This window comes from Marmota marmota, unplaced genomic scaffold (assembly GCF_001458135.2).
Source record: "Marmota marmota marmota unplaced genomic scaffold, marMar, whole genome shotgun sequence".
In the NCBI taxonomy this organism is placed as follows: domain Eukaryota; kingdom Metazoa; phylum Chordata; class Mammalia; order Rodentia; family Sciuridae; genus Marmota; species Marmota marmota.
In genome coordinates, this window is record NW_025999944.1 from 1,969,067 (window position 1) to 1,996,030 (window position 26,964).

Below are 26,964 nucleotides of genomic sequence, written 5' to 3' on the forward strand. Positions count from 1 at the left end.
GTCACCTCACACCTCACTGTTAAGAGTCTTCCTCAACCAGGAAGAATAGTCCCTGAAAGAGCCCTCTGGGGCCTGGAGAAATACAGAGGGAGATGAAAGCAGGGGCAGAGACACCGAGAAGTGTGAATTTGAAGAGCCTGGCTCCTTTCCCTTTAGAGCACTGTAGGGTTTCTATTTTAATACCACATCTAAAACCTGAAAAAAACTTAAGAAAATATTTCCCATCCAAAGATACTAAAAATCAAACAGTGGCAGCTCTATTTGCCATTATAAGAACTAAAGGTGGTCTGGACAAGATATAGCCAAAGTGAACCTGGAGACAAACAGAAATCCGATGGTATATTTCAATCTTAACCCCAAAGAAGGAACTTTTTCTTCTTGGTGAAAAGCAAAAGTCCTACATAAGGCATGGGCTATGCAGCAGGCAGCCCTCCCCAGCCTTCCTCCACAGCCCCACCCCCAGGGTGCCTGCCACCTCACTGTCACCACACTCCAAGACAGGGTCCGCATTGCCTACACACTGCCAGCTCCACCATATTCTCCGACATCTTTTTGCTTCCTTTAAGGCCTTGAAACAATGAAGCATTCTAGCTCTTTCTATGGCAATCACGGAATTTCTTTAGACTGCAGCTGTCTTAGCAGTTTGGGTCTGTTCCTTTAAAAAGGCAAGAACAGATGACACAGGAATCCCATCGTAAAGAAGCCATCAATTACAATAATCTCCCCACAATACATCATGGAAGCAGCTTGTCAGAGAATACATTTCTTTCTCCCCTTGTTCTTTCTGACTCAACTGAGAATAAGCCAAAAAAAAAAAAAAAAATCCACCAAAAAGGAAAGATACAACATATTTCTTCTAAAAAGGAAATAAAGCCAACAAAATCTCCCAACTGAAATAAGTCAAATAAACCAAGAAAGAATATGACTAGGTGTGTGGTGGTGGTGGGCTCATTCCTGAGAATAATTAATGCTACTCTTGAATTTGTTGGTTCAAGTAACACAGTAAGACAGAGAAGACTGCTCAGTTTTACTTAAATTCTTGGAAGCTGGGAGAAAAAGTGCATACATTTTCCCTACGGGCAGGACCAGGCCCTACTGCAGATCTTTAAAGTCACAGACTAGGTAGATTGCATTCTAATGCCCTCGCAGACTTCTTCATACTTATATATAAGCAGGATTTACGGCTAAGGGGAGGACCTGTCAGTGTATGTCTTAAGTGGACTGAGACCAGCTAACAACTGGCAGATATTCAAAATCCCACAAATGAGAGGGGGAAAACAAGGACAAAGTCAGGAATCTTTCTTCTCTCTCACTTCGAATACATTTGGTGAGGGAGGAGGGAGAAGGGGAAATGGCACCTTCCTTCCATCTTAGAAACTGTTTCTAGGTAATGGTAGAGATACAAGCCTTGCTCAACGCCAGCCCACACTCCCCTTTAAACAAGGCTTTGTTAGACATATGAAGGAGACGGAATGAGGCAGAAAACACACAGCCATTGTGCCTCTTTCAGACACACCCTACCCTGCCACTGAAGGCTCTTTCTTCTCACCCATAGTGACAGTGTGTCATTTAATCTCGATGCCAGGAGATCACTTTCATACAAGGCCAGCAGATGTAATTTTCTTTGATGCATGAATAGTTCATCATTTTGCTACTGGATGACAAGGTGATCACAGGGTGACTTTAAACGCAAGTTCACTGTTTGGTATTCTGAGTTCTCAAAATGAAAAAAAGATTTATCAAATATAAATATCTTTAAAAAGTAACAAAAGTGCTACATATGTGATCAAGGAAAAAAATTCCATTAGTTACTGCTGCTTAAAGTAGATTAAACTTTACAAATATTACCACATCCATTATCAATATGGCTTCCAATTATTAAATAAATTGCCTGTAGCAATATAGCTTTTCATACCTCTACAAGGACAGAGTAAAGAGAACAACAAAGCAGTTACATCCCATTGTATCTTGCACACTCACAATGTAAATGGTAAATGTCCCCTGCTTTTTTCGCTCTATTTGGGCAAGTTTTTGCATCTGTGATAGTCAGCACAATCCCCTACAAAGTCCTCTACTGACTCAGATTGAGGGGCTTCAGTTAATGGATACAAAGATTACGTTCTTTCACTCATCTTTGACCTTAGCTCTATCTGTGAAAGACTTTTTTTGGTAGCAGGGAAAGGGGACACCAATAGGAGGAAAGCAACTTCCACGATAACCTCCAAGACTTTTCCAGGCAGGCACCAAGAACTGTGCTGCGGAATGTACAGTGGTTCAGAGAGCTGGACTTAACATCCATCGGACATTCGGCTCATACTGCTTTCAAGCTGGGTTTTGTTTTTTTGTAATTTTTTTGTCTTTTTGTTTTGTTTTAAATCATGGTCCCAAAGGCAGAAGGCAGTATTTTATCTACTAAGTCACACAGCTTGTGAGAGGAAAGGATGTCTGTGTCAGGCATGTTAACATCAACCAAAATCTGAGATCGAGTTTTCCATTGACATTCTTAGCACAGCACCCAAAGAAGTATAGGCTAGCCACAGTGTGACTATAATGAGGCACGGCTTATTGCAGCTGATATCAGTGATTCTCACACTGAGGTGGGGTTCTAGTGTTCCTTTCACTCTGTGCATACTCCCCAAATGGTGTCTGTCAATCCTGTGCCACTACCTCAGCTTGCATTCTATCAATCTTGGGGAAGGAAAAGGGGGTACAGACTAGTGTTACATGAATCTAAAGGTACCCAAGATTTTACACACAGCCTAATATTTGAAAACTGAGGGCTATCTAAATACCTGGAAGCACTTTTGTGGAATGCTAAGACGGAGCAGCAAGATTTTCTAGCCTCAGGGGCTGGGAGAGGGAGTTTGGTTGGTTGGTTGGTTATTATTTACTGGGAATTAATACTGAGAGAGTATATGCAAAGGCTGAGGGCACCATGCCATCTTCACAGAACAAGACCCTAACGGCTACCTGACATACAAGAAACTGCAAGTTATACTGTAAGAACACATGTTAAGGACTGAGGAAAGTCTGCTAAGGTGCTACGTCTAAACTAAGTTAACTTGTCATGTTTAACCCTCCCTGATTAGTCATCATCCAGGGCCTCTGTCTTGATTTCGTTGGCTCCTTGTCGGGCCAATGCCAAGATAGTATGGTTCACTGCTGCCATTTCCACAGCTAATGAGATGGGGTCTTGGTGATCACTATGGCTCGTGCTGTCATCCTAGATGTGCAGAAATAAGAAATGAATGTTATCAGTTGACTGGTGCTGTGCTCTAGCTCACAGAGAAGCATGCAGGGGCCGGGGAAGCAGAACACTTGTGGAGGACATGGTTGGGAAGCATCTCATGTCAGAGTAGAGGTGAACTGTATTTAAGTAGACACTGAATGGATATAGGTTCAGAGACTTCCAGTTGACATTTTTATGACTCATCCAATAAAAATAACTAAAAGGTTTTGTTCTCACTCAATTTTATTCATTCTATCAAAAAAATGGTTAGTAGTGATCAAACCTGGACTGATTGATTAAAAACCCAACAATTTGGATCTGTATGCAACAAATATAGCACTAGTCATTGAAGGACACACTAGTGAGTTTTTAAATTCCTGATTGCTACTCTCATAGATTATTAGAATCCATGTAAACAAGACTTAAAATGACAGGCACCAACATCCTATAGATAAAAGAAGAAAAATCTCAAGATACAACAGGACAAAAGTGCCGTGGCCTGAACTGGCCCAGGGAGAAAGGTGTGGTGTCTCCTGCTGAAAGTAGCTGTGGAAAGGGAGTGGGTACCTAACTTAGAGTGAGTTGAAGCTCTTCTCCCTTGAAGCACAACACTTAAACAGTAAAGCTGTGAAGAAAACTGGTGCAGCAAGGTGCATGTCAGGCACTGAAAACAATGTCACAAGGAAGGAGGATGTTTCTCACCCTCACATCTTCGGGGAACTCTGTATCACAGAGCTTTGGAAGGGTAAACCCATTGGGAAAAAAGCATGGGATGTGCTGCCCTCAGGGCATCTGCAAAAAAAGATGGAAATGATCCCTCTCTATTGGTCTACTGAAAAATAACAGGAACGTTTCTAACTAGAAAGACTTACAGAACATTCTTCTGAATAAAAGGTGGGGCTATGACTTGGAGTCCTTAAAAGGCAACCCTGAGATGTGTGGTGTTACTGTTTCACTCTCATTTCACATATTAGTCTTCAGGATTAAGGCAGGGGTCCACGGAAAACAGCACGCGCTCTTGAGTACCTTGTGGGCTTGAGCTGGTAAGCAGAGTCAGTAAACGAGCCAGGAGAAGGAAGAACACAATGGACTGCTTACTAAAGGGCTGAGGGGCAGGGAAAACTGCCATAGGAAAGAGCAAAAGTTTTCTTGCTGGGTTAGTAGAAGGGAAGGGACCATATGTTCTTGACATTTTCAAAATGGAAATGAAACTTAAGTCCTATTAAAAATTTTTGATGAAATCTGTCAACACATAGGTGTGGGGGGGACTCCCACAGTCTTAGTTACTGAATTACTCCATGCAGTGGCTACAATTAAATACACGTTTCCCCAAGCGATGCAGAATAAACCACACTGGTGAGTTCCCATACATGTGAGATGAAAAGACATGCAGATGGTGCACTTATGAGAGGATGCGTGTGTTACTGTGCCAGAGAGACTGTGGAAAAACAGCTCCTCTGGCATGAGGGCTCCAACAGCAATGGGGCTGGAGTGGTGGGGCCTTCCATTGCGCCCTGCGTCGGTACATGTTTAGGCATGGGTCACACAGCTGCCCAGTTGCCCCTAGTACTTCTCAAAAACACTGAGTGTGTGTGGTGAATGGTGTAACTTGCTTGTTTGGATCAGATCCTCCTCTCTTCTTCTACCTTCTCTGCTTCTCTGCCTCCCTCTGAACTTCTTCCCTCCTCCTCCTCCCCATTGCGTACTTGCCAAGTATCCTGTTGTATGACAATAAATCCATGTGGGTGAATAGCGATTTCTCACAAATTCAACAGGACAACTGAATCTTACCACATTCCTTTCAAATTACATGAAATTCTAACTAGACACGTGAGCAGAATGGAGGGACACTGACTGCTTCCCCTCCCCCGCCCCACACCACCACACCCCAGGATCTAAGTTGTCCTTACACTGTCCCACTGCTCACTAACCAGGAACCTTGGCTCAGGTGCCAGCTGCTCACCTGCTCGGAGTAGTCATTCCCGTCAACATCATCACTGTTGGAATGGCCTCCTGGACTCTGTACATCTATCCCATGGCTCTCCAGGATTGCTGCTTCTTCGAAAAAAGCAAATAGATCCCTAAATTATCTGCTGCCTTATCACAGTGGTTGAAACACAATTAATTTTCATGTTGAGGAAATTGGAATATCATTAAACGAGAGCCTACAATTCATCAACATTTTGTTTCTTTTGAACTACAAGTGGGTGCAAGCCAACAGCATGCAGCTCAGGGAGATGCATATTTGCCATCCTATTGTCCCTGCCACTAGCATGTCATGTGGTCCACCCTGATTATTAAAACTTGTTAACTGGTCTTGAGGTCCTACAGAACATCACAGAGTTGGGATGATGAACAGGAAGTGTATGTCTAAACGAAATACAATTTTAGAAGTGCAAAACCAATCTCCTACCCCAATCTCATCAATTAAAAAAAATTATTTTTCTTATTTTGGTTACAGCTTTGATCGGGGAAAGAAATGCTTTATTTCTTCCTTTTTCACTTTAGCTCAGGGGCAGGGTGCTTGCCTAGCATGTATAAGGCCCTGGGTTCAATCCTTAGCATCACATAAAAATAAACAAAATAAAGGCATGCTGTCCATCTAAAACTACAATAAATAAATAAATAAATATACACTGAGAAAAAACAGGTGATTTTTATTAGGATCATTTAGACCTGCAGTTAATGAACGGAAGTCACTCTTAAACACAATGTTTGTAACTTCCTCATGAGAGAAAGCAGTCTCTCTGATACATTACCGATATTGGCTCTCCTCTTGATTTCCTTCCGTCTGTTAGCAAACCAATTATATACTTTCAGGGAGGTAACTCGTTCCAGATCGGACAATTTTTTGCCTGTGAATTCATGCAATAAAATTCAGATAATCTATATCTTGGACCCAAGAATGAACTAGTTTTAAAGGATAATACTTTTCTTCTTTAAAAGTTGCTTTTGATTCCATTTATTGTCAAAATAACAGCAGGGAGAATCTTTTTTTTTTTTTAGCATGACCTAGTACCATGTTTTCACTCAAATTATTATGAAATGAATAAAGACATACATGAGTACATAACTAGCAACTAATAATACAATGTGCTTCTTTATATAATATGCTTTGATTCATAAGGGCAAACATAATAGTAAATAATTCCACAAAGTCAGTATGCTAGGGTGCTAGATTCAAAGTTCTTATGATAGTATTGTGGAGGCTTCATTTAATTAGCATCATTCCAGGGAATGTTGTTATTATTTATCAAGTATCCAAATAATCGAAATTTACTTACATCTATAAGGCCTTCATTATTAACTATTTTCTTCCTGTCTTAAGACCAGGAATATATGACACATGCTTCCTTGAAGGCTAAAGGCCACTGTGACCATGCATTACTGTGACTACACTGGAATACACAGTATTACTCAGGCTGCATTTCAGACTTACTATTTTCTTTGCTTTGAATGTAATTTTTTACAAAAAGTACCATGCTTGCCAATAAGGACCCACCTGTACCATTCCCTTCTCTCCTGTCCATTTCCGTTTTTCAGCTCTAAGTCCACAGTGGGTGGAGAAACCAGAAAACAGATTTGTTAGGGTCTTGGTGATATATGGGTACAGTGTTTTCCAGGGAGAGTTCAAGTTCCTGCAAAGCTTTAGGACTAGGACTTTTGGCTTATGTAAAAAAGGGTACAGATTCCTCTCACTTACATACAGTTGGAGCTGTTATAGTGTGGCTATAACAATATTGTCATATTGCTTGTAGTAGCAAAAATTGGAAATTATGCCCAACTGTCCATTAACAGAAGGGAAAATAAATTACTGCTTCATTGTTAAAAGACATGGATACATTAGCATATAATCTTTAAGCCATTCAAAGTAACTGGCCAAATGGAAATCAATTAGATAACCTTAACTGAGAATAGTTTTTGGTAACAAAAATCTGTAAAACGTGAAATAGTCAAGTACATGGAATAAAATACTTATGAAGGATTTAAGTGGCTCCATTGACTTGCACAGGAACAACAGGACTTTAAAAGGGTGTTACCTAAGTTTTTCCTAAGCAGAAGTCATCCCAACGTGGGGAGGAGACAGGAGCCAACTCAAAAAGGAATACAGAATCACACAATGTATAACAATTGTTTTAAAAAAAGAAAAATCTATCTAATCTTTTTATTAGCAAGCTTATTTAAATATTTCAAACTGTGAGTTCATTTTGGACTTGATATATTTATGCTAAATTTTGGAAAGAAAAATCTATACATAAAATAAAAAATTTTTCAAGGTCTCAAACCGTTTGCAGGGTCTCTCCCTGGAAATTCCAGTGTGTGTGAGCATTTGATTCTGAATGCCATAATATCCCTCAGAAGTACTGTTTGGACAGGACAAGACAAGGCAGTGACCTGCAGAAGGATGGCACAGGTTGAGCAGAGAGCACTGACTTGAAATGAGTCGGAGATGCAGTGGCCTAAATGATGCAGCGTAACAAGAGCAGCACACAGAGCAGCCTGGGCTTGGCCCTCACCTGGCTTCTGGATAACTGCATTGCAAGCATTTGCAATTTCTTCTCTCTTTGCTTCATCTGGGTATTGGTTCTCGTTGAAGTAACTGCAGAGGCAACCAATAAAGACACAAACTTTTTACTTTTCTAAATGTGCTCTCATAAAAACACCAACTCATTGAAAAACATGTTCTTCCTTAAAATGTACCATTCAAGTGTCTAGTTCAGGTGGTCTTCCAGAATTTTCTGTAGAATAGAAATGGACTTTTGTAGGCTGTTCGGTATGGCAGCCACTACACATGACTACTGAGCATTTGAAATGAAGCTAACGTAAGGGAAAGAATTTTAACTTTTACTTAATTTTAACTAATTAAACTTATATAGCTCTATGTCACCTAGTGCCTAGCCTATGGTACAGCAAAAGTGCACACACTGCTGTATTTCATTAAAAGATGTCATCAATATAAAAGTTATTTTTGATATGTATGAGTGATTACTGTCACAATGCCCAGGACTATTTTTTTTTTGGTCATATTGTTTGTATAGCAAAAAACTGGAAATTATGCCCAATTGTCCATTAACAAAAGAATGGCAGAAAAAATTATGGAATATTTATATTTATACACAGCTATTTAAAAATGACTAGAGAAATAAGTTAGCACTCTGTCCACTGACTTGGAGGGATGTTTATGACATATTTCTTTTCTTTTCTTCTTTTTTTTTAAAGAGAGAGAGAGGGGGGGGGGGAATTTTTTAATATTTATTTTTCAGTTTTCAGCGGACACAACATCTTTGTTTGTATGTGGTGCTGAGGATCGAACCCGGGCTGCACGCATGCCAGGCAAGCGCACTACCGCTTGAGCCACATCCCCAGCCCAATTTTATGACATATTTCTAAGTGCAAGAAACCATCTGCAGAATAATATGCATTATCAGAATTTTAAAATTCCAGTCTATGTATACACCAATTTGCATGGATAAAAGCTGGAAAAATATATATTAGCCTGAAAATACTAATTATTCATTGTGGGGAAAAGGGGTTTAGTAGGAGGATATTTAAACATTTTCTTTGCATTTTTCTTATGTTAAAAAAGTAGGTTTACATTTTTCCTATGTTAAAAAAGTAGGTATTATTTTTGCTCAATAGTACTTTTAAAGGAATTTAGACTTGCTACATCTACCCTTTTATCAGACCCATGAGACACTCTGTGGGAACAGAATGCTTATTATTATTTCTACTCTTTCTACCATCTATGAGTTTTGGGAAACAAAAGAATATTCCCAACTTAAGCCTGGAAATGTAGGATAAGGAAATGACCCCTTATCAAATTCTAGTACCTACTATTTCTTCAGGGACACTGCTGCAAAAATACCCTGGAGTAGTACCCCCACACCCACCCAAACCTCCCAAGTCTGACTGCTGCTGACCCCTGCTCTGTCCAGCTTTCTCCACGATGGCACCTTGACCACCCTCCCCACAGTTTCCTTCTGAATCCTACGATTTAAGCATCTTTTCCTGCTTGATTTCCTGCTATCATTTTCAGGGCCCACTGTTCACTCTGAGGATTTTCCCAAGTCACTATCCTTGTAACTGCTCCATTTCTATACATAGGATTTGCGGACAGTACTGTGCGGAGTGTAACAGGCAGGAATCTGAAAAGACATCCAGAGGAGTGCTGTCTGAGCTGAGCCCTGAGGATGGGCTAAGCTACTTAGAGCCTCGCTTGACTATTCAGAAGTTTCCAAAAGTTTATGGGGGGCTGAGTCTCCCCTCACAGTAACTTTGCATCTTGATCTGCTGCTGCTCCCATAGCCTAGAAAAATGGAACAACCTTGTAAAGATTGCATTACTGTGCTTTCTCTTGCCAGTACATCTGTTTTTTGCCCTTCCCCCAATGTAAATCTTGCCTATATTTCAGGGTACAGATCAAATATTCACTCTTGGCCAGTCAAGCAAATTTTCTTTACCTTATAAATCCCATAGCACTCATCTGTTCCTGTCTTACAGCTCTTTCAATTTGTATTATAGTTACCATTATATGCATCTTTTTTCTTCTATATAGAAAACCACGAGGTCAGAGTGCAAGTCTGAATCAACATTCCTCCTTGGCACAGTTGACAAAGCAATAATGATGGACAGAATCACCACCAACCCAATGTGGGGCTTCCAAAAGAAATGACATCACAGTCTGTGAACTGTTGTCAACTGAAAATACAGAATTGTTACAAGGCAGGTTTTGAAGGATACATACTAAAATGTTAGAAATTATTATCTCTGGGGAGCAAGAAGGTTTTTATAAGGGAAACACTGGTGGTAGTTAAGATTGATTTTCACATCCTACTTTGTATACTTATCTATTGAATTTCTTTTAAAAATGTGCTATTTTTCATAATTTTCTTGTTAATTAAAGATATTTGAGGAAACACTGAAATAATGAAGAACTAGCTTATTGAATAATACAACTCTGTAAACAACTTATGTTTTGAAAGTTTTGGATCAGATAGAAAATATTAAGATTATGATTGCAGTTATAATGACTAAAAAGATAAAGCCATATTTTTGCAAGCTAAATTAGAAATTGCAATTATTTGTGTTATGTGTTTTATACTGCATTAAAAAGTATTAAATTTTATTTTTAATCTGTAATTTTTCAGGATCTAACTATATAAAATAAAGAAGATGGAAGCAAAAAAAAATAGTAACTTTTTCTAAATTTAAAAGCTCAAGAAAATGCAGTTATTCACAATAGTTTCTCTAGGACTAATAAAGACCTATTGTTATGATTACTTTTAAAAAACATTTTTTAGTTGTAGATGGACACAATACATTTATTTTATTTATTATTTTTTTGTGGTGTTGAGGATTGAACCCAGTGCCTCATTCGTCTAGGCAAGCATTTTACCACTGGGCCAAAACCCCAGCCCAACAACCTATTATTTTTATAACTTAGAAATGTACAGCTCAGTTTCACTTCTAAATTCTAACAAATATTTAAAGAACTAATACCAATTCTTAAATTATTCTAAAATACCGAAGAAGAGGGAATTCTTCTAAACTCATTCTACAGAGCCAGCATTGCCCTGGTGCCTAAACCAGAAAAGGACACCACACAGAAAGAAAGCTATAGGCCAATATCCTTGATAAACATAGATGTAAAAATCTTTAAGAAAATACTAGCAGGGCTGGGGTTGTGGCTCAGTGGTAGAGCGCTCACCTGGCATGCGCGAGGCCCTGGGTTTGATCCTCAACACTACATAAAAATAAACAAAATAAAGGTATTATGTTCAACTAAAAAAAAAATATTAAAAAAAATAGAAAAAAAAAAGAAAAAGAAAATACTAGCAAATTGAATCTAACAGTACATTAAAAAGATTATTCACTATGATCAAGTGGGATTCATTCTAGAAATGCAAGGATGGTTCAACACATGCAAATCAATAAACAGACCTAAAACATAAACAGAATGCAGGAAAAATCTTGATAACAGATGATAAAAAGAATTTAATAAAATTTAACATTTTTTCATTATAAAAATCTGAACAAATGAGATGAGGAAGGAATACATTTCAACAAAATTAAGGTCATTTATCATAAGTTAACATTGTACTAATAAGGAAAATCTGAAAATTTTCTCCATAGGATCTGGAACAAGACAAGAATGCCCACTTTTATCCAACACAGTACTGGAAGCCCTATACAAAGCAGTCAGGCAAAAGGAAGAAATTAAGTGCATCCAAAGAGGAAAAGACGAAGTCAAATTATCTCTGCAAATGACATAATATTACATATACAAAACTCCAAAGACTCCACCAAAAAGCTCAGAACTAATGAATGAATTCAGCAAAGCTGCAGGTTAAATAATCAATGTACAAAAATCAGTTCTGTTGCTATATGCCAATATAGAATTATCTAAAAGGGAAATCAAGAAAGCAACTCTATTTACAACAGGGGGAGGGAGGGAGGTGATACCTAGGAATAAATTAAATCAAAGAGGTGAAAGATCTCTACAATGAAAACTATGAAACCCTGATGAAAAGAAATTGAAGAAGACATCAAAAATGGAAAGTCATACTATGATCAATATTGTTCAAATATCGGTACTACTGAAAGCAATCTACAGGTTCAACACAAACCCTATCAAATTACCATCAATATCCTTCACAGAACTAGAAAATACAATACTAAAATTTGTATGGAACCACAATACACCTCAACTAGCCAAAGTAATCTTGAGTGAAAAGAAAAAAGCAGGAGATATTATACTACCTGACTTCAAACGATACTATAAAACTACAGTCATAAAAACAGAATGACAGTGGCATAAAACAGAAACTGAGTCCAATGGAACAGAACAGAAAGCCTAGAAGTAAACCCACTCATCTACAATCAACTGATCTTCAACAAAGGTGCTAAGAACATGCATTGAAGAAAGAAGTCTTTTTGATAGAGCGTGCTGGGAAAATTGGATATCCACACGTAAAAAAACAGAGAACCCTATTTCTCATGTTTCAAAAATCAACTTGAAATGGGTTAAAGACTTAAATATACAACATGAAACTACTAGAAGAAAATAAGAAAGTGAGTCTAGGCATTAGAACAGACAAGGAGCTTATGGACAAGTCCCCCAAAGTACAGAAAACAGAAGTAAAAAAAAAAAGACAAATGGAATCACATTAAACTAATACGCTTGTGTGCAGCATAAACAACCATCAACAGAAAACAGAAAAAACCTATAGAATCGGAGAAAATATTTGTAAACTATACATCTGATAAGCGCTAATATCTGGAGTATATAAGCAACTCATGTCTCACTACCCCAAAGTATTCCATTTTGGACAGTGAGTTACACTCCTTAAGACCACATCATATTATTGACTGATTTGAATTTGATGTCAATTAAAATGATCTGAGTCTTTCCCATACGTACTCTATGAAAGAAAATATGACAATTGATCAGGGGAAAAAAAAGGTAGCATCAAAGAAGAAAATAACTACTCATAAAAGGAGGTATATAAGTTCAAAGAATCTGACTGGCACATAACAGACTTTCAATAAGTATTTGTTTGATCTACAAATAACTGAATAAATGAATACATTACGGAGTACATGAATGGTTCCAGTTAAGGCTTCGGGTGAAACCCAGAATCATTTCTTTTAGGACAAAGACTGTTAGGATCTCACCATGTTGTACAATATCTTCTCCAGGTACATTTGGTGGTTTTAGCTTAAGATATAACTGAATATAATTACATCAAAATTATGCTTATTTTTAAAACTATATAACCAAACTGGACTATCAATGAAGCTGGAAAATACGTCTAATGAATGACTTTAAATTTGGGCATCAGTAATCGAGTCTTGAAAAAAGAGCAAAGGTTTTCAGAGCAGGAAGGGTGGATACAGTGAAAAAATGCAAGGCAGAGTAAATAACATGCATGTACACAAATGAAAGGAATCATGTGAGAGCTTAAAATATTCTTGAAACTGAGCAGGAGTTCAATTACAGAGCATGAGATGGGGTAATCAGGGTTCAAGCGGAGAAAGATTGGGTCTAGACTTTCAAGGATGTGTAGTCAACTTTATAGGAAGACATGGTTTGAAGCCAGGATAATGTAGGATCTAACTTCCTTTGTATGACAATACTTCTGGTCATACTAGAGGCAGAAGCCCATTAGGCAGCTGTAGCAATAGGTTAGGAGACGCCTGGGGTAAACTGAGTCTTGGAGAAAGAGGAGGTGGGATACTTTGGAATGGTACTAAATGCCTTTAAAAAGTCTTAGGAACAGCATGCACAATTTAACTTTTAGATTATTTTGAAGGAACAGATATTTCCTTCCTTTTTCGTTTTTTTGCTGGGGGTGGGGATGGGGGTTGGTACCAGAGATGAACTCAGGGGCACTCAGCCACTGAGCCCCAGCCCCAGCCCTATTTTGTATTTTTATTTTAGAGACGGGGTCTCACCAAGTTGCTTAGTGCCTCGCTTTTGTGAGGCTGGCTTTGAACTCGAGATCCTCCCACCTCAGCCTGGTACCCCACTATCTCATCTCCTATTTGAGAGCATCTTTGTGTGAAATGACCTTCAGCAACAAACAAAACTATTTAAAAACTTCCCCATTCTTCTTGTTTTGACTTTACAAAATGAAGTGAAGGCACAGAGATGAAGCCAATGGGAAAACCCTCTCTGAGTAGAGCATCCTTCTTTTGCTAACCTAAAAAGGCCAAAGGAACACTCTGTTTACTTACAGACTAGAACAGTGATATTCCATCTTTTATCTAAAGATAGAAGTCCCTCTAATACTAATCCTACTTTGCAAGAGAGGAATAAGGGCAGAGCTAGACATCAGTGATGCACATGACTCTTCCTCATTCAACCTGGACTTTAGGACAATGAAGGATCTTATTCATCATCAAACCTGTTCATTTGAGAAAATGGGGACCACAACAAGGTGCATTCCCCAAAGTAACAGAGCTGGCATGGATCAGGGCCTCTTCTGGTCCCATATGCTTCCCACTACTGTCTGCTAAAAAGTTGCTGGGAGTTGGGGGTTGATGTCCCCCAAAACTCAGAATATAAACTTATGCGAAGATAGGGTATTTGCCGATGTAATTATGGTAAGGATGAAGATGAGTTCACATTGGGCCCTAAATCCAGTGACAGCATCCTTATAAGAGACAGAATGAATACACAGAGAAGGCAACGTAGAGATGGAAGCCGACACAACCAGGATGCGTACTAAGGATTGCCAGCAACTGCCAGAAGCGGCAGGAAGTGGGGTAGGGTCTTCAGAGCCTCCAGAGGGAACCAAACTTGCTAGCACTTTGATTTTAGATGCCTGGCCTCCAGAACTATGGGATAATAAAATTCGGTTGTTTCAGGCCCACCAATTTCTGATGTCAGCCATAAGAAGCTAAAGTACATTGGATGAACTACAAAAACTTTTAAACTGAGACTGAACCCAGGAATGCTTCACCACTGAGCTATATTCTTAGCCCCCCCCCCCCACCGTTCAGCAAGGGTCTTGTTAACTTGCTAAGGGTCTCATTAAGTTACCCAGGTTGGTCTCTAACTTGTGATCCTCCTGCCTCAGCTTCTAAGAGTTGCTAGGATTAAAGGTGTGCACCACTACACCCCAGTGAATATGGGTAGTCTTAAGGGACAAAATGATTAAACCAGTGTTTCAAAAATAGTTAACAATGTGTAAGTATTAATTTTTAAATTAAAAAAATGTATCTAAAATAAAAATAAATCTGGGTCATATAGTATTCAAAACACCCTACCTCTGATTAAGTTAAAAACGATTTCTCAAAGTATTTTTCTTCTCTTTCAATATTCTCTATTTACAAACTGGCAACATAATCAGGAAGATGGGACTTGAGCTAGTAATACAGCTGCTAACTTACATGTCCAAGCACAGGAGACCCCATCATAAGTTATAGTATATAAAGTGGACTTAATCAATAAAAATTGTTTTCAAGGATTACATAAACGATAACAAGTATATAACTACACAAACAGTTTAAGCCTCTTTTGCTTAAAAAGATATGTATACAACATAAAGAAAAATGACTGAAAATACATCAAATGTTACATATGAATATCTCTAAGTGACAGTATGAAGGGGTATTTTAATTTCTACACTTTCTTGCATTTCCTCATATTTTAAGCTTTTTAAAAAAATTGCTTATTTTTATGTATTTTTTGGTACTGGGGATTGAACTCAGGGGCACTTCACCCCCATCCTTTCTAATTTTTATTTTGAGACAGGGTCTCGCTAGGTTGCGGACACTGGCTTGAATTTGTGAACCTTCTGCCTCAGCCTCCTAAATTGCTGGGATTATAGGCATGCACCACCGTAAGCAGCAAGTATAACTAACTATTTATTTATTTATTTCTAGTACCAGGGATTGGACCTAGGGCACTTCACCACCCAAACAGGTGTGCACCACGATGAGCAGCAAGCATATCTATCTATCTATCTATCTATCTATCTATCTATCTATCTATCTATCTATTTCTAGTACCAGGGGTTGGACCTAGAGCACTTCATCACTGAACCACATCCCCAATCCCTTTTTATTTTGAGACAGGGTCTTACTAAGTTGCTTAGGGCCTCGCCTCACTGAGGCTGGTCTTGAATTTGCAATCCTCAGGCTTCCAAATCACTGGGATTACAGGTTAACTTTCTATTTAAAAAATATTCTTTGAAAATAAAGTTTGCTGTGTTAAAGCATGAGGAAAGTGGAATTATATATTATTATTTTTAAATAATAAACTTTCTTAGTTTACCTTAATGCCTTTTTGCAACACATTTACATTTAAAAGTTTATTTTGCAAACATTATGGTATAAAAAACAGAAAATGTCCTACATTAATGTCTTTCTTCAGATGAGTTTATTTTTAATTCTACAGGCTTGGTAAAATAATAGCTCTCACCACAGTGGCCTTTTAGAAGGTGCAGGTACAAGAAAAGCTAAACTATGCATGAGTTCTTTTACAGAAGGGCTAGATGTTTTCATGGATCTGTAGCATCTTCAAGTTTTAAAATAGAAAAGAGTTTTAAGTGGAAAAATTAGGACTGGACCATGGACAGATTAAAGTATTCAAAGATGGGAACCTGACCTTTCAAATGCCAATTCCCAAATACATATGGGATCCCATAGCACAGCTCATTACATACAGATTTAGAAAAACCAGAGTAGATCCTGACAAAGAATCAAGGACCTATGAGCTGAAAGGAGGCATACCAGGTCAACCTCTTTACTGTGCAGGTGAGGATATGAACTTTACAGATGAGATGCTAGAGGAGAACTGGCTTGCTTAAGGTGGAATGAACTTGAATCAAGCTTTCTGACTCAGGTCACAGGCTCAAAGGCATCTACCAGGAACAGCCACTATTTGACTACTCATGGTGTTGTTTCTACCCTCTTTTCAAATATGTGATGCAAATTCCTAAGCAAGGAATCCTACAGACCAAAATTTGGTTAATTTCACAAGATTTCCTGGAAGCATGACGTGATGCATCAGTAAGAAACTCATGACAACCCTAGGACCACAGGTCATATCCCATCCAGGGGCTTTTCTTTCTTGGGAAAATGAAATCTAATTGCTCTGGGGACAAAACACTGACCTATCTTTTTTATACCTGGGCACAGAAGAATTACAAAAATCCTGGAACTTCTCACTTGAAGCACATCAATACACATTAAGAAAGTCAAAGTCTGCAGTGCAGTTATCGTATCTTAGACGAATTAGTACCTCTTCAGACACTAGCAGGAAAAAAGAAAAAAGCTCCCAAATCATTATCAGGATGGTAAGATTTCTTTCTTCACTTACTTAAAGAAAGAAAAACCAACTCGGAGAATTATGGACATGTATGCAATGTGGCCTAACATAAAGTTCGTATTTCCTGAGGTCCTTCCTTGCAAAAGATTCTATGTTTAAGTGTTTTTATTTATTTGTAGCATGATAACTGTCACTAGACCCTACTTTCTATGTGATAAAAAGGTATCAGTGATAACGCTGGATGTAGAAGCTGAGTTTTTAGCACATTTTGATCTATCATTAAGCCTTAGAAACAACATAGGCTATCACTCATCCAATAGCATCTAACCCTAAATGAAGTGTTGCCATATTGGAGACTTTGTGCCTGTTTTATTACACAGCAATTAAAAAGCAAGTTAGCTTCTAATGCCTACTACTTTTTATAAACAAAATACACATTTTAAAAAAATTATAGATGGACACAATACCTTTATTTATTTATTTTTATGTGGTGCTGAGGATGAAACCCAGTGCCTCCCATATGCTACGCAAGTATTCTACCACTGAACTACAACCCCAGCCATAATGTCTACTACTTCTTGATCTTTCTGTGAAGACTGTGAAAAGAATGGAGACAATTTTCTGGGGAAAAACAAATATATTAGGGAATAACAGTAAAACTGCCAAGTTCTGGCACTTTGAAAAGTGAAGTGCGTTATCTAGTTCACATTCTACTGAGGCACTGGCACTGGCGTGCTTCTTGCTGCCATTTGCCTCAACATTAGCATCTCCCTTTCTGTTTGTCAGCCTTTGCTGTAGGAAATAGGTTTACAAAAGAGATTCATAAAGTTGTCTGGAAGATTTGTTAAGTTTCTTACACTTGGTTGACCAACAATCTATTCCAATAGAAAGATGAACACAATAGGATTGATAAGACCATCATCTGCATGATTTTTCTTAGGATCAATACTGTGCTTCTACAAAATGACTACTTCATGCTAAAGGGATATTTTCTGGATCTAACATGAGAACTGGTGTTCCCAGGGATCAATCTAAAGTCTTAATCTTATCAAGAAGCAAACCAAGTGGAGAGCAGCATAGATTCTTTTAAGAATCGGATGCATTGATTATCTTGATACTTCTCTGAAGGCAGACAGAAACACAATACTTTACCCAGGGGTATTTAACTACTTTTTCTTAAACATGGCTTTTGATTTCCTGTATTTTGGGGCTGTGACCATTTTTAAGTGGGAGTCAATCAAACTACCAGCACACAGACAAATGAGTCTTCTCTTGCCTTTTAATTCTGATAACATTTGATAAAACACCTTTTTTTTTTTTTTTTGTTAATGTGCTTTGGAACTAAAAGGTCATCTACCAACTATACAAGAGATAAATAAACTCCTTCAACTACAGAGCAAAGGTATTTTGATGTCAGACCAAAGTTTACATTCTCAGTAAGATGATGACAACTACATGAGTCTCAAGATAGAACCATAGCTTAGTATGGCCTTTTAATGGGTAGCATGTCAAAGAAAGAGCCAACAGCACAGAATATGTGGATGAGACACTGGTATGATCAGGATTTCTATGGTACACAGTTTTTCAAAGTATAGTCTAAAGATCACTTATAGATGCTTCAAAGCACTAAAATTTCATAGCCTGTTTAAGTTTCCTCAACCAAAAAGCAATGAAGTAGGACAGTTACTCACAACTTACATCAATTGAGATTATCAAACATCAATCACATATGTAAACCTTTGTTCATATTGTGCATGTTGAATCTAACAATGACTTTTTAAAATTTTTAAATTACCTCTATTATTAACATTACTTTTTTTTTCTTCAATATTTATTTTTTGGTATAGATGGACAACACAATGCATTTATTTTTATGTGGTGCTGAGGATTGAACCTGGGTCCTGCCCGTGCTAGGCGAGCGCTCCACCGATGAGCCACAATCCCAGCCCCTTAACATTACTTCTTAATGCAATATTATAAGGGCAAAGAACACATTTTATCTTTTTAATAATATTGTATCTCCTAGAATCTATCACAATGACTGATAACAAAGTAGAAGTTTAAATATCTGTGTTTTTAAAAAGTTTCCAGTTAGCCTATATAAATTGATCTTCCTCAATAATGTTTATAACATGATGTTTATAATTCAGTAGTTTCTAGGGTGAACCGATATGCATCATTGGTGACTCCTTATATACAACACCAATATTTACTTAACCATGCTTCAATTCTTTGTAAACTGTGGCCATAGGGTCTGTTTAATTGGCTCAGAGATCAGAGAAATAGGAGTACGTTGTTTGCATAAAATGAAACTGCTGACAAAGCACCTAAATGAGGATGGGGAAAACTTTTAATATGCCTCAAAAACATCATAATTTCTTTTGGCTATTTCTGTTTGACCAAAAAGGAACCAGGAAGTATAATTTGCCAATTTCAAAATGCATTTAAGGACAGTTCATCTTCTTACTGGCTATGAGAAATGGATTGGGATAACTTTACCTGTCAATAAGTGGGAAAGTTTTGTTGTTTTTTTCCTCAAATAGTCTAATGGATTGAAATGAGGTCATGTCCAGGCTCCTGCTGTCTTATATAAATGTTAAGAACTTCCTTCTATTTGCAGAGATACAGGAGGTGTAGTTCATTATATTCGACTTGAGTCATTCCACAAGGATATGAAAGAGGATAAACTTTTTAAAATTCAACTTCCAGTATCTATTAATTCCAAAATTTAGTGTATTCTTCCAGCATTTTCTATCCTAGAACAGCAATGACATCAGAAGAAAAGGAAATAGAGGCCAGCATGCCAGGGGTTGCAGTGATGGCAAAACAACCTGAGGAAGGCAGAGCGCATGTATTTTAGATCCTCATTCACTTCAGACCAGGATAAACGTGTTTTAAAAGACTCACTTAGGCTTCCACAAAATCATTTTTGAGTTCAATGATCAAACTAAGGGAAAACAACACTGAGGCATTTCAAGGTAATTTTTCTGCTATCTTTGAATTATTTTGATTGGATCTCTTTAAATCTTTCAATTACTTATCCTTGAACTGGAGGCTTTACAAATTTTTAAGATTCTACTCCTTACTTGAGTCTAACACACTCGGTGGGGGAGAGAATAGGAAAGCATTTTGTAATTTTGTTAAAGCTGTAGGGTCTTCTTAAACATTGAATCCCATCATGTTCAAGTATTAGACCTTATGTACAGCACTATTCTGGCCTACAGCCCTGCTGAGTGTAACCAAACCCTAGTCCATGGAGCACATAAAATATGTTACTGAAATGCCAGGTATAATTTACTTAGCAGATGGTGAAATAATTGATCCTGGCAAATATATTGCCTAAAATTTAATCAAAATGAGTAGGAACACTAAATTTTATAATAATGTATCTTTATTATATGAATCAGCAAAAAAAAAAAAAAAGGAGGGGAACTCACAAGATTTTTAAACATGAAAAATGGCCAGAATTTCAAGACATTTCCTTGACAATATGTAGACAAGGGAATCTTATTTAGTCTCTTCACCTTAAAATGAAAGGCTTAAAAACTTTACAAACTAGTTTAAACTTTTTAATTCCTAGCTGATGCAGTGGCACACGCCTGTAATCCCAGTAGCTCAGGAGGCTGAGGCAGGAAGATCGCGAGTTCAAAGCCAGCCCAGCAAAAATAAGGCACTATGCAGCTCAGTGAGACCCTGTCTCTAAATAAAATACAAAATAGGGCTGGGGATGTGGCTCAGTAAGTGCCCCTGAGTTCAATCCTCGGTACCAAAAACAAACAAAAAAACTCCACTTTTTAATTCCTAAGATGTTTTAATAAATATAATCTACTCCCAACCCCAAAATACACTCCTTTTGGCATAAAAAAAAACAAAACTATAATTTGTGTTATATATGGAGGAGAGTGGCACAAATAACTTAGAAAATAGATTTAAAAGTTATTTTTGTTTCTCAGAACATATTGTGATATGGACACAAATAAAAATGCTTTGAGAAAGATATATATAGTAACTGTGGCAACTCAAGGTCATTCTCCAATCTGACTGCAACCTACCACCCAGCCCTGTTTCCTGCCTGACTGAAAAAATACACATGGTGCTTCATTCCTCCATGCCTTTCCACACACTGCTCCCACTTGCCAGCCATGCCCTTCTTCTTCTTCTGAACCTGTCAAAACCATCCTGTTCTATAGGACTCAACTCCAACACTACCAAAGTATTTATTTTCCTTGTGTCACCCTCCTTGGTGTCCTTACTATACCCTCTAGTGGATCCATCTCTTGTATGGCTTTATCCTGACCCCTTTTGGCTTAAGGCCATGAAGGCTCCAACTGTCATACAGTGTTTGGCACACAAAAAGAATGACTTTTCTCTCTCTCTCTCTTGAGATGGAGGTCTCATTGTGTTGCCTAGACTGGCCTCAAACTCTTGGGCTCAAATGATCCTCCTACCTCAGCCTCTGGAGTAGCTAGAACTGGATCACCACGCCTGGCTTGAATGACTTTCTTTTGAATAAAGAAATTCTAAGGAGACTTTTATAGACTGAGGCTTAGAAGTACAGAAAACATTAGCTGTTCAGAAATTTCCATTTTGAGAAAACTCAAAATTCCTTCCGAAAATTCATATTAGTTTAATAATTTTATACTATTTAATAATAGGAGACCTAGATAACTATTAAAGACCTTGCTTTGTGTCATGCACTGTGATAAACATTTCATAGTCATTAAATCACAGCACTCCTAGAGACAGGTTTAATTACTATAGTTATTTTATAAGCAAGAAACTCGCCTGAGGATACCTAAGTACACCTGAGTATGAGTGGGGATTGGAGCCCCATTTTTTCTGACTCCAAAGTCTGTGTCCTTAACCACTATGTCATTGGAAACATACAAAAGATAAAAAGTATTACAAAAATATACAAATTATTCAACATTTAAGGCAAATAATTTTTCAAAGTTTTATTACTGCTCTCAATCCCTATCTTTGTGTGTTTATGATGTTTACTTATTATACAATGTTTCTTCTTAAAATTGTTTCATTTATATTTTCCCCTGATTTACATAAGCCACAAATCATTTCAGCATGACATTAAATGTAATAAATTCACCATATTTGACTTAGCCACGTGCTAAACAGCTACCATACTTAAATGTAATGAAGTTGAAAAACAATTCATTGACTTTAGTATTCAAACAAAATCATTACCTTGCTTAGACATATAGCCTCTGTGATCCTAGATGTGAGGGAGAGATTTTCTTTAGTGAGTTTACTCAATTTGACAGCAATATAACAAAGGAGAATGCACAATATAAGTTTCTTTGCAACTATGAAGCGCTGAAGAAAGTTTAGAGATAAACTGAAAAACTAAGAATCAATTTCTTTTAAGCAGTAAGAATATAGGATTTTAGTTTTTTCATTTTATAAAGAAGAAGAAAGTAATTCTAATTATCTAAACAGATAAAATGGTAGGTGAACAATGAGTTCTTTGCATTTTCAGATTACAAAAGCCTCAAGGTATTTATTGTTATAATATATAAACATAGAAATTGAGGGAGCCATAAATAAGCTGATTGCTACATAAGACACTAAAACAGATTATGAGGATATGCATGAAAATTCAGTCCTGGGAAAACTAGTCTTCTGACAGAGCTTTGTGATCATGGAGATGATTTTGTTCTTTGAAGTCAGCCTGTTTCTGTTGTTAGGCTAAGCACCAATTATTGTCCAAAGATTTAACTCTAGGGTGGGTAATATATTCTTACCCAAAGCAATGGAGTCTGAGAGAACAAAGGCCCCACACAAAACAAGAGATTATTTAGAATCATAGAATGATACAGTTTTAGGAACTCAAAATTACATATTTACTAATTGTATAAAAATATGTATATTTTTTAAAGAAATAAGAGCATAATACTTTATTCAGTAAGTATAAGAAACATTAAAGAATAGACTTTGGTTTTGCATTACGATTAACTAAGAAGTAATCAAGAACACAGGTAGCAAGCAGGCAGAGGGTATGCTGAAAATCAGAGTATAAGAGGAAAGAAAAAAGACATGCAGATTTTTTTCTGGCAAATTAAACAACATTAAGGAAGGAAGAGGATGAATGATACAGAAAGGATTCAAAAAAGAAAGATTACAGGGGCTTGAGAAGAATAAGAGATGCATTAAAAAAAAGAGGGAAAGGATTAAGAGGTCAATGACCTTTTGCCTCATTCATCATGGTATGCCTACTCAGCGTAAAATCTGGCATATAGTAGACACTCAGTAAATGTTTATCTAGTAAAAGTTAAGGAAATAAGAGTTGAGAGTTCAACAAACAGGCTTTATTAAAAAATCATGTTTGTTGGTTCACAGGACTATTGTTTATGAATAAGTAACTTAACCTCGTATCTTCTATGAATTCATCTACATTTTACTCAACCTCTTTGAATTATAGTTTCTTGGTCTAAAAAATGAACTACATGATCATAAGGGTCTCTTTCTTATTCTTTGCAATAACGGTGACAAGAAGAAAAAACACATGTAAATACATGTATATATGCACACATATGTAAATAATAAATAAAAGAAAATGTGGCTTAAGAAATAAGAGAAACCAAGAGGACTTTCTGGCTAAATTAAAAAAAAAATTTGCAATGGTAATTAAAGGTAACAAAATGGGAAGCAGCATCATGAAAACAGGGCAGGTTAATATTATTTATATATTGCTATAAAAGGACACAGAAAAAACTGATATTCCAGAGGCCCTTCAAGCTTGAACTTATGAGTCTCTTTTATCCTTATTTTATTTTCACATAGGGAAGTATATGCAGTATATCCCTGTATCTTCATACTTCAACATATTTCAGAGTCAGAGAACTAGGAAAAGCAGCAGTGCTCCGGTTGAGATTTTGATGACTGGCAAAACACTAGGCAAGCTTTGCACTGCAGTTGTCTGAACCACACCCAGTCTGCAGTTAAATATAGAAATCAGTTTCTGGAACTATTGGTTGTCTTAACCTTCACAGTCTAAGCATTCACTGAAAAAAATTAAAAGTAAAAAGGAGTAAAGAAATAGAACGAAACCAAAATCCAAGTACTAATAACTATCCTGGGAAAAATTTCAAAATGCAGTAAAGAACAAGAGGATGAAATTATAGAAACCTCAAGCTACATTTTACAAATACACTTTACAAGCCAATTTCTCTCTCTCATACAAATTCTCCCAGGATGTGTAACACACATGTATAAAATGCATTTGTGTTTTAGGCACACATCTCTAAATCAGGTTATTTACATGTCAGGTTAATGGCAGGGACACCAAATTTAGAGGTATGATTTGATTTTGGTTTGTTATAGTATTGAGATTGTGATACTATTTTTGTTCATGAAGACAGACTTATTCTGAAAACTTATTTTTAGATGCTTAAATTTGAGGGCAAGAGACATTCGCTCTCATATTTCTAATGCTGATCTTTGCCTGCTGGGGAGAATATTTTGGATTAATTTTTAAAAGTTGTTCTGCAGACTGTGAAAGTTAAGGCAAAAAGTTACAAAAAATCTTTTCCATTTATGATTTCAGGGATCTGGGTTTACTAATTTTTATATTATTTTACATTGCTCACTGAAGATGAACATGAAAAGAATCTAAGAACAAAAAATACATTACAGTACACTGTTCCATAAGAAAAATAAAATATGATAGCTTTAATTACAAACAGAGAGAGACTCATTTGTCTTCATTTGCATCTTCCTGGAAACAACCAAATACAGGGTCATCATTCAGTCACTGATCAAAAATAACAGCAATAAGTAAGCTTTCCACACAAATCTGACTCTGAAGTAGGTAATCTTAACCATTATATTCCACTGCTTCTATCTGTCATTCCTAGGTATTCTCACATTTATTCCTCTATCTGATCAAAGCTTTTTTTCAAAGTTGCTGCTTCTCTTTCCATCTTGAACAATCTATAAGGAGATTCAGAGATTTCTTTTTTCTGCCTCCCTTGAGATGAGAGTAGGGATAGGTCATCAGCCAGGTCTCTTTTTTCAGTGTCCCAGTCACAGACCTAACACTCTAGAGCTACACCTATTCCCTGAAGACACCTATACCCAGTCTTCAGAACTTCTGACACAAAATCCTTTTTAAGATTCAGAGGCCCATCATTCCTTTATTCCTTTCATTCTAAACTGTTTCTATTCTCTGGTCCCTAGCACCGGGCCTCAAGTTAGGAGGTAGTTTACTGAATGAATAAACAAAGGGACAGGTTTGCAAAAGCAGTCACATTTGGCTCTCACATTATTTGTAGTTTAGGTATTTCTAGCATACAATACATATAACCTTTTCCCCCTTGCTAATATGTAAATTGCTTGAGGTAAACCTAGCTTAGTGCTAACATACCACAAATGCTTTATGAATAAATGATCAAATAAATAAATACTAGTTGATAATCTTATTCTATTCTATTTTATCCATTAAAATCTAGTCAGATCCCCCAGGTTGTGGTGCACACCTGTAATCCCAGCAATCTGGGAGGCTGTGGAAGGAAGAGTGCAAGTTCAAGGCCATTCTCAGCAACTTAGGAAAGCCCTAAACAACTTAGCAAGACCCTGTCTCAACAAGGGCTAGGATGTAGCTCAATGATAAAACACCCCTGGGTTCAATCCCTAGTGTACACACACACACACACACACACACACACACGCACACACTTGATAAAAGTTTAGTCAGGTCCCTTTTTAAAAAAATATTTACTTTTTAGTTGTAGTTGGAACACAATATCTTTATTTTATTTATTTATTTTTATGTGATGCTGAGATAAAACCCAGCATCTCACAAATGCTAGGTAGGTCCTCTGCCACTGAGCTACAACCTCAGCACTCCCATACACTTTTAAATAGAAGATCGAAATATTATGTTGATCCAGCAGCTATCAATACCCACTATTAGAGTTAACAAAGGCCAAGTTCCTGAGTTGAAAACAATCAGTGGGCACCCAAATGAAAATTAGACTCCTCTCAGTTAATAAGGAGAATTCAAATTCATGATTAGCACCATCCAGAGATCCACTCAAGGCTCAGCCATTTATTAGATTTGTGGCCCTAGGAAGTTATTCAACTTCTTTGAGTCTTGGCTGCCTCATTTAAATAAGGACTGTAGTGAGGATTACATGTGAAGGGTAAATACATGTGAAGCTCCTAATAGTGCATTAAATAAATGTTTCTTTCTTTTTTTCTTTTAAAAAGCAGTTTTACTGAGATATATCAAACAATTCACCCATTTGAAGTGTACATTTCAATAGCTTTTAGTATATTTCTAAAGTTGTGTAATCAATTTTAGAAATTTTCTTCACACTCCTACCCCTGCGAAAAACAAAAACAAACAACCAACAACCACATACCCCTTAGCTGCCCTCTGGCCCCAGGCCCCTATCCTTCCCAGCCCTAGACAACCACTCATTTACTTTGTTTCTACAGATTTGCCTATTGTCGATTTTTTCTATAAACAGAATCATACAATATGGTCCTTTATGATAATAAATGCTTCTGGAACCGAATTTTTTAAGAGGTATATTAAGGATTGTTCCCAGGGGTGCTATACCCAGTTGTTTTTATTTTTATTTTGAGACAGGGTCTCTCTAAGTTGCTGAGACTGGCCCTGAACTTGCTATCCCCCTGCCTCAGCCTCCCAGGTAGTAGGAATTATAGGTGTATGCCACTGAGCCTGGCTGGAACTGAATATTTTAGAAGTCAAACATGTGGAATAAATGATACAAAATGATCAGAGAAGAGGAAAAAGAAAAAAATATATTCGAATACATAGATTTGAATGATGCATATTTAACATAAGCCGACGTATATGCTAGGGAGAATACATATTGATGAGGTACTTTGGATATGGCAAGACAAAGAAAACAGTGTGAATCTGCACAAGCTAGCAAGTAGGTATTTGTGGACATTCTCCTCTGAGTGTTTAATC

The 26,964-nt window shown here is 37.1% G+C and overlaps 1 protein-coding gene across 1 annotated transcript in view; it reads right to left on the bottom strand.

The window, feature by feature from the left end:
- Positions 1-1,547: 1,547 nt before the first annotated feature.
- Positions 1,548-26,964, bottom strand: part of Hmbox1 (homeobox containing 1) — a 101,454-nt gene continuing 76,037 nt past the window's right edge. The window contains exons 6-10 of the mRNA XM_048801466.1: positions 7,747-7,829; positions 5,989-6,084; positions 5,193-5,287; positions 4,876-4,947; positions 1,548-3,223 (exon numbers count right to left, since the gene is read on the bottom strand). Coding sequence (XP_048657423.1) covers positions 3,086-3,223; positions 4,876-4,947; positions 5,193-5,287; positions 5,989-6,084; positions 7,747-7,829 — 484 coding nt within the window. The 3' untranslated portion in view covers positions 1,548-3,085. The remainder of the gene's footprint in view (positions 3,224-4,875; positions 4,948-5,192; positions 5,288-5,988; positions 6,085-7,746; positions 7,830-26,964) is intronic.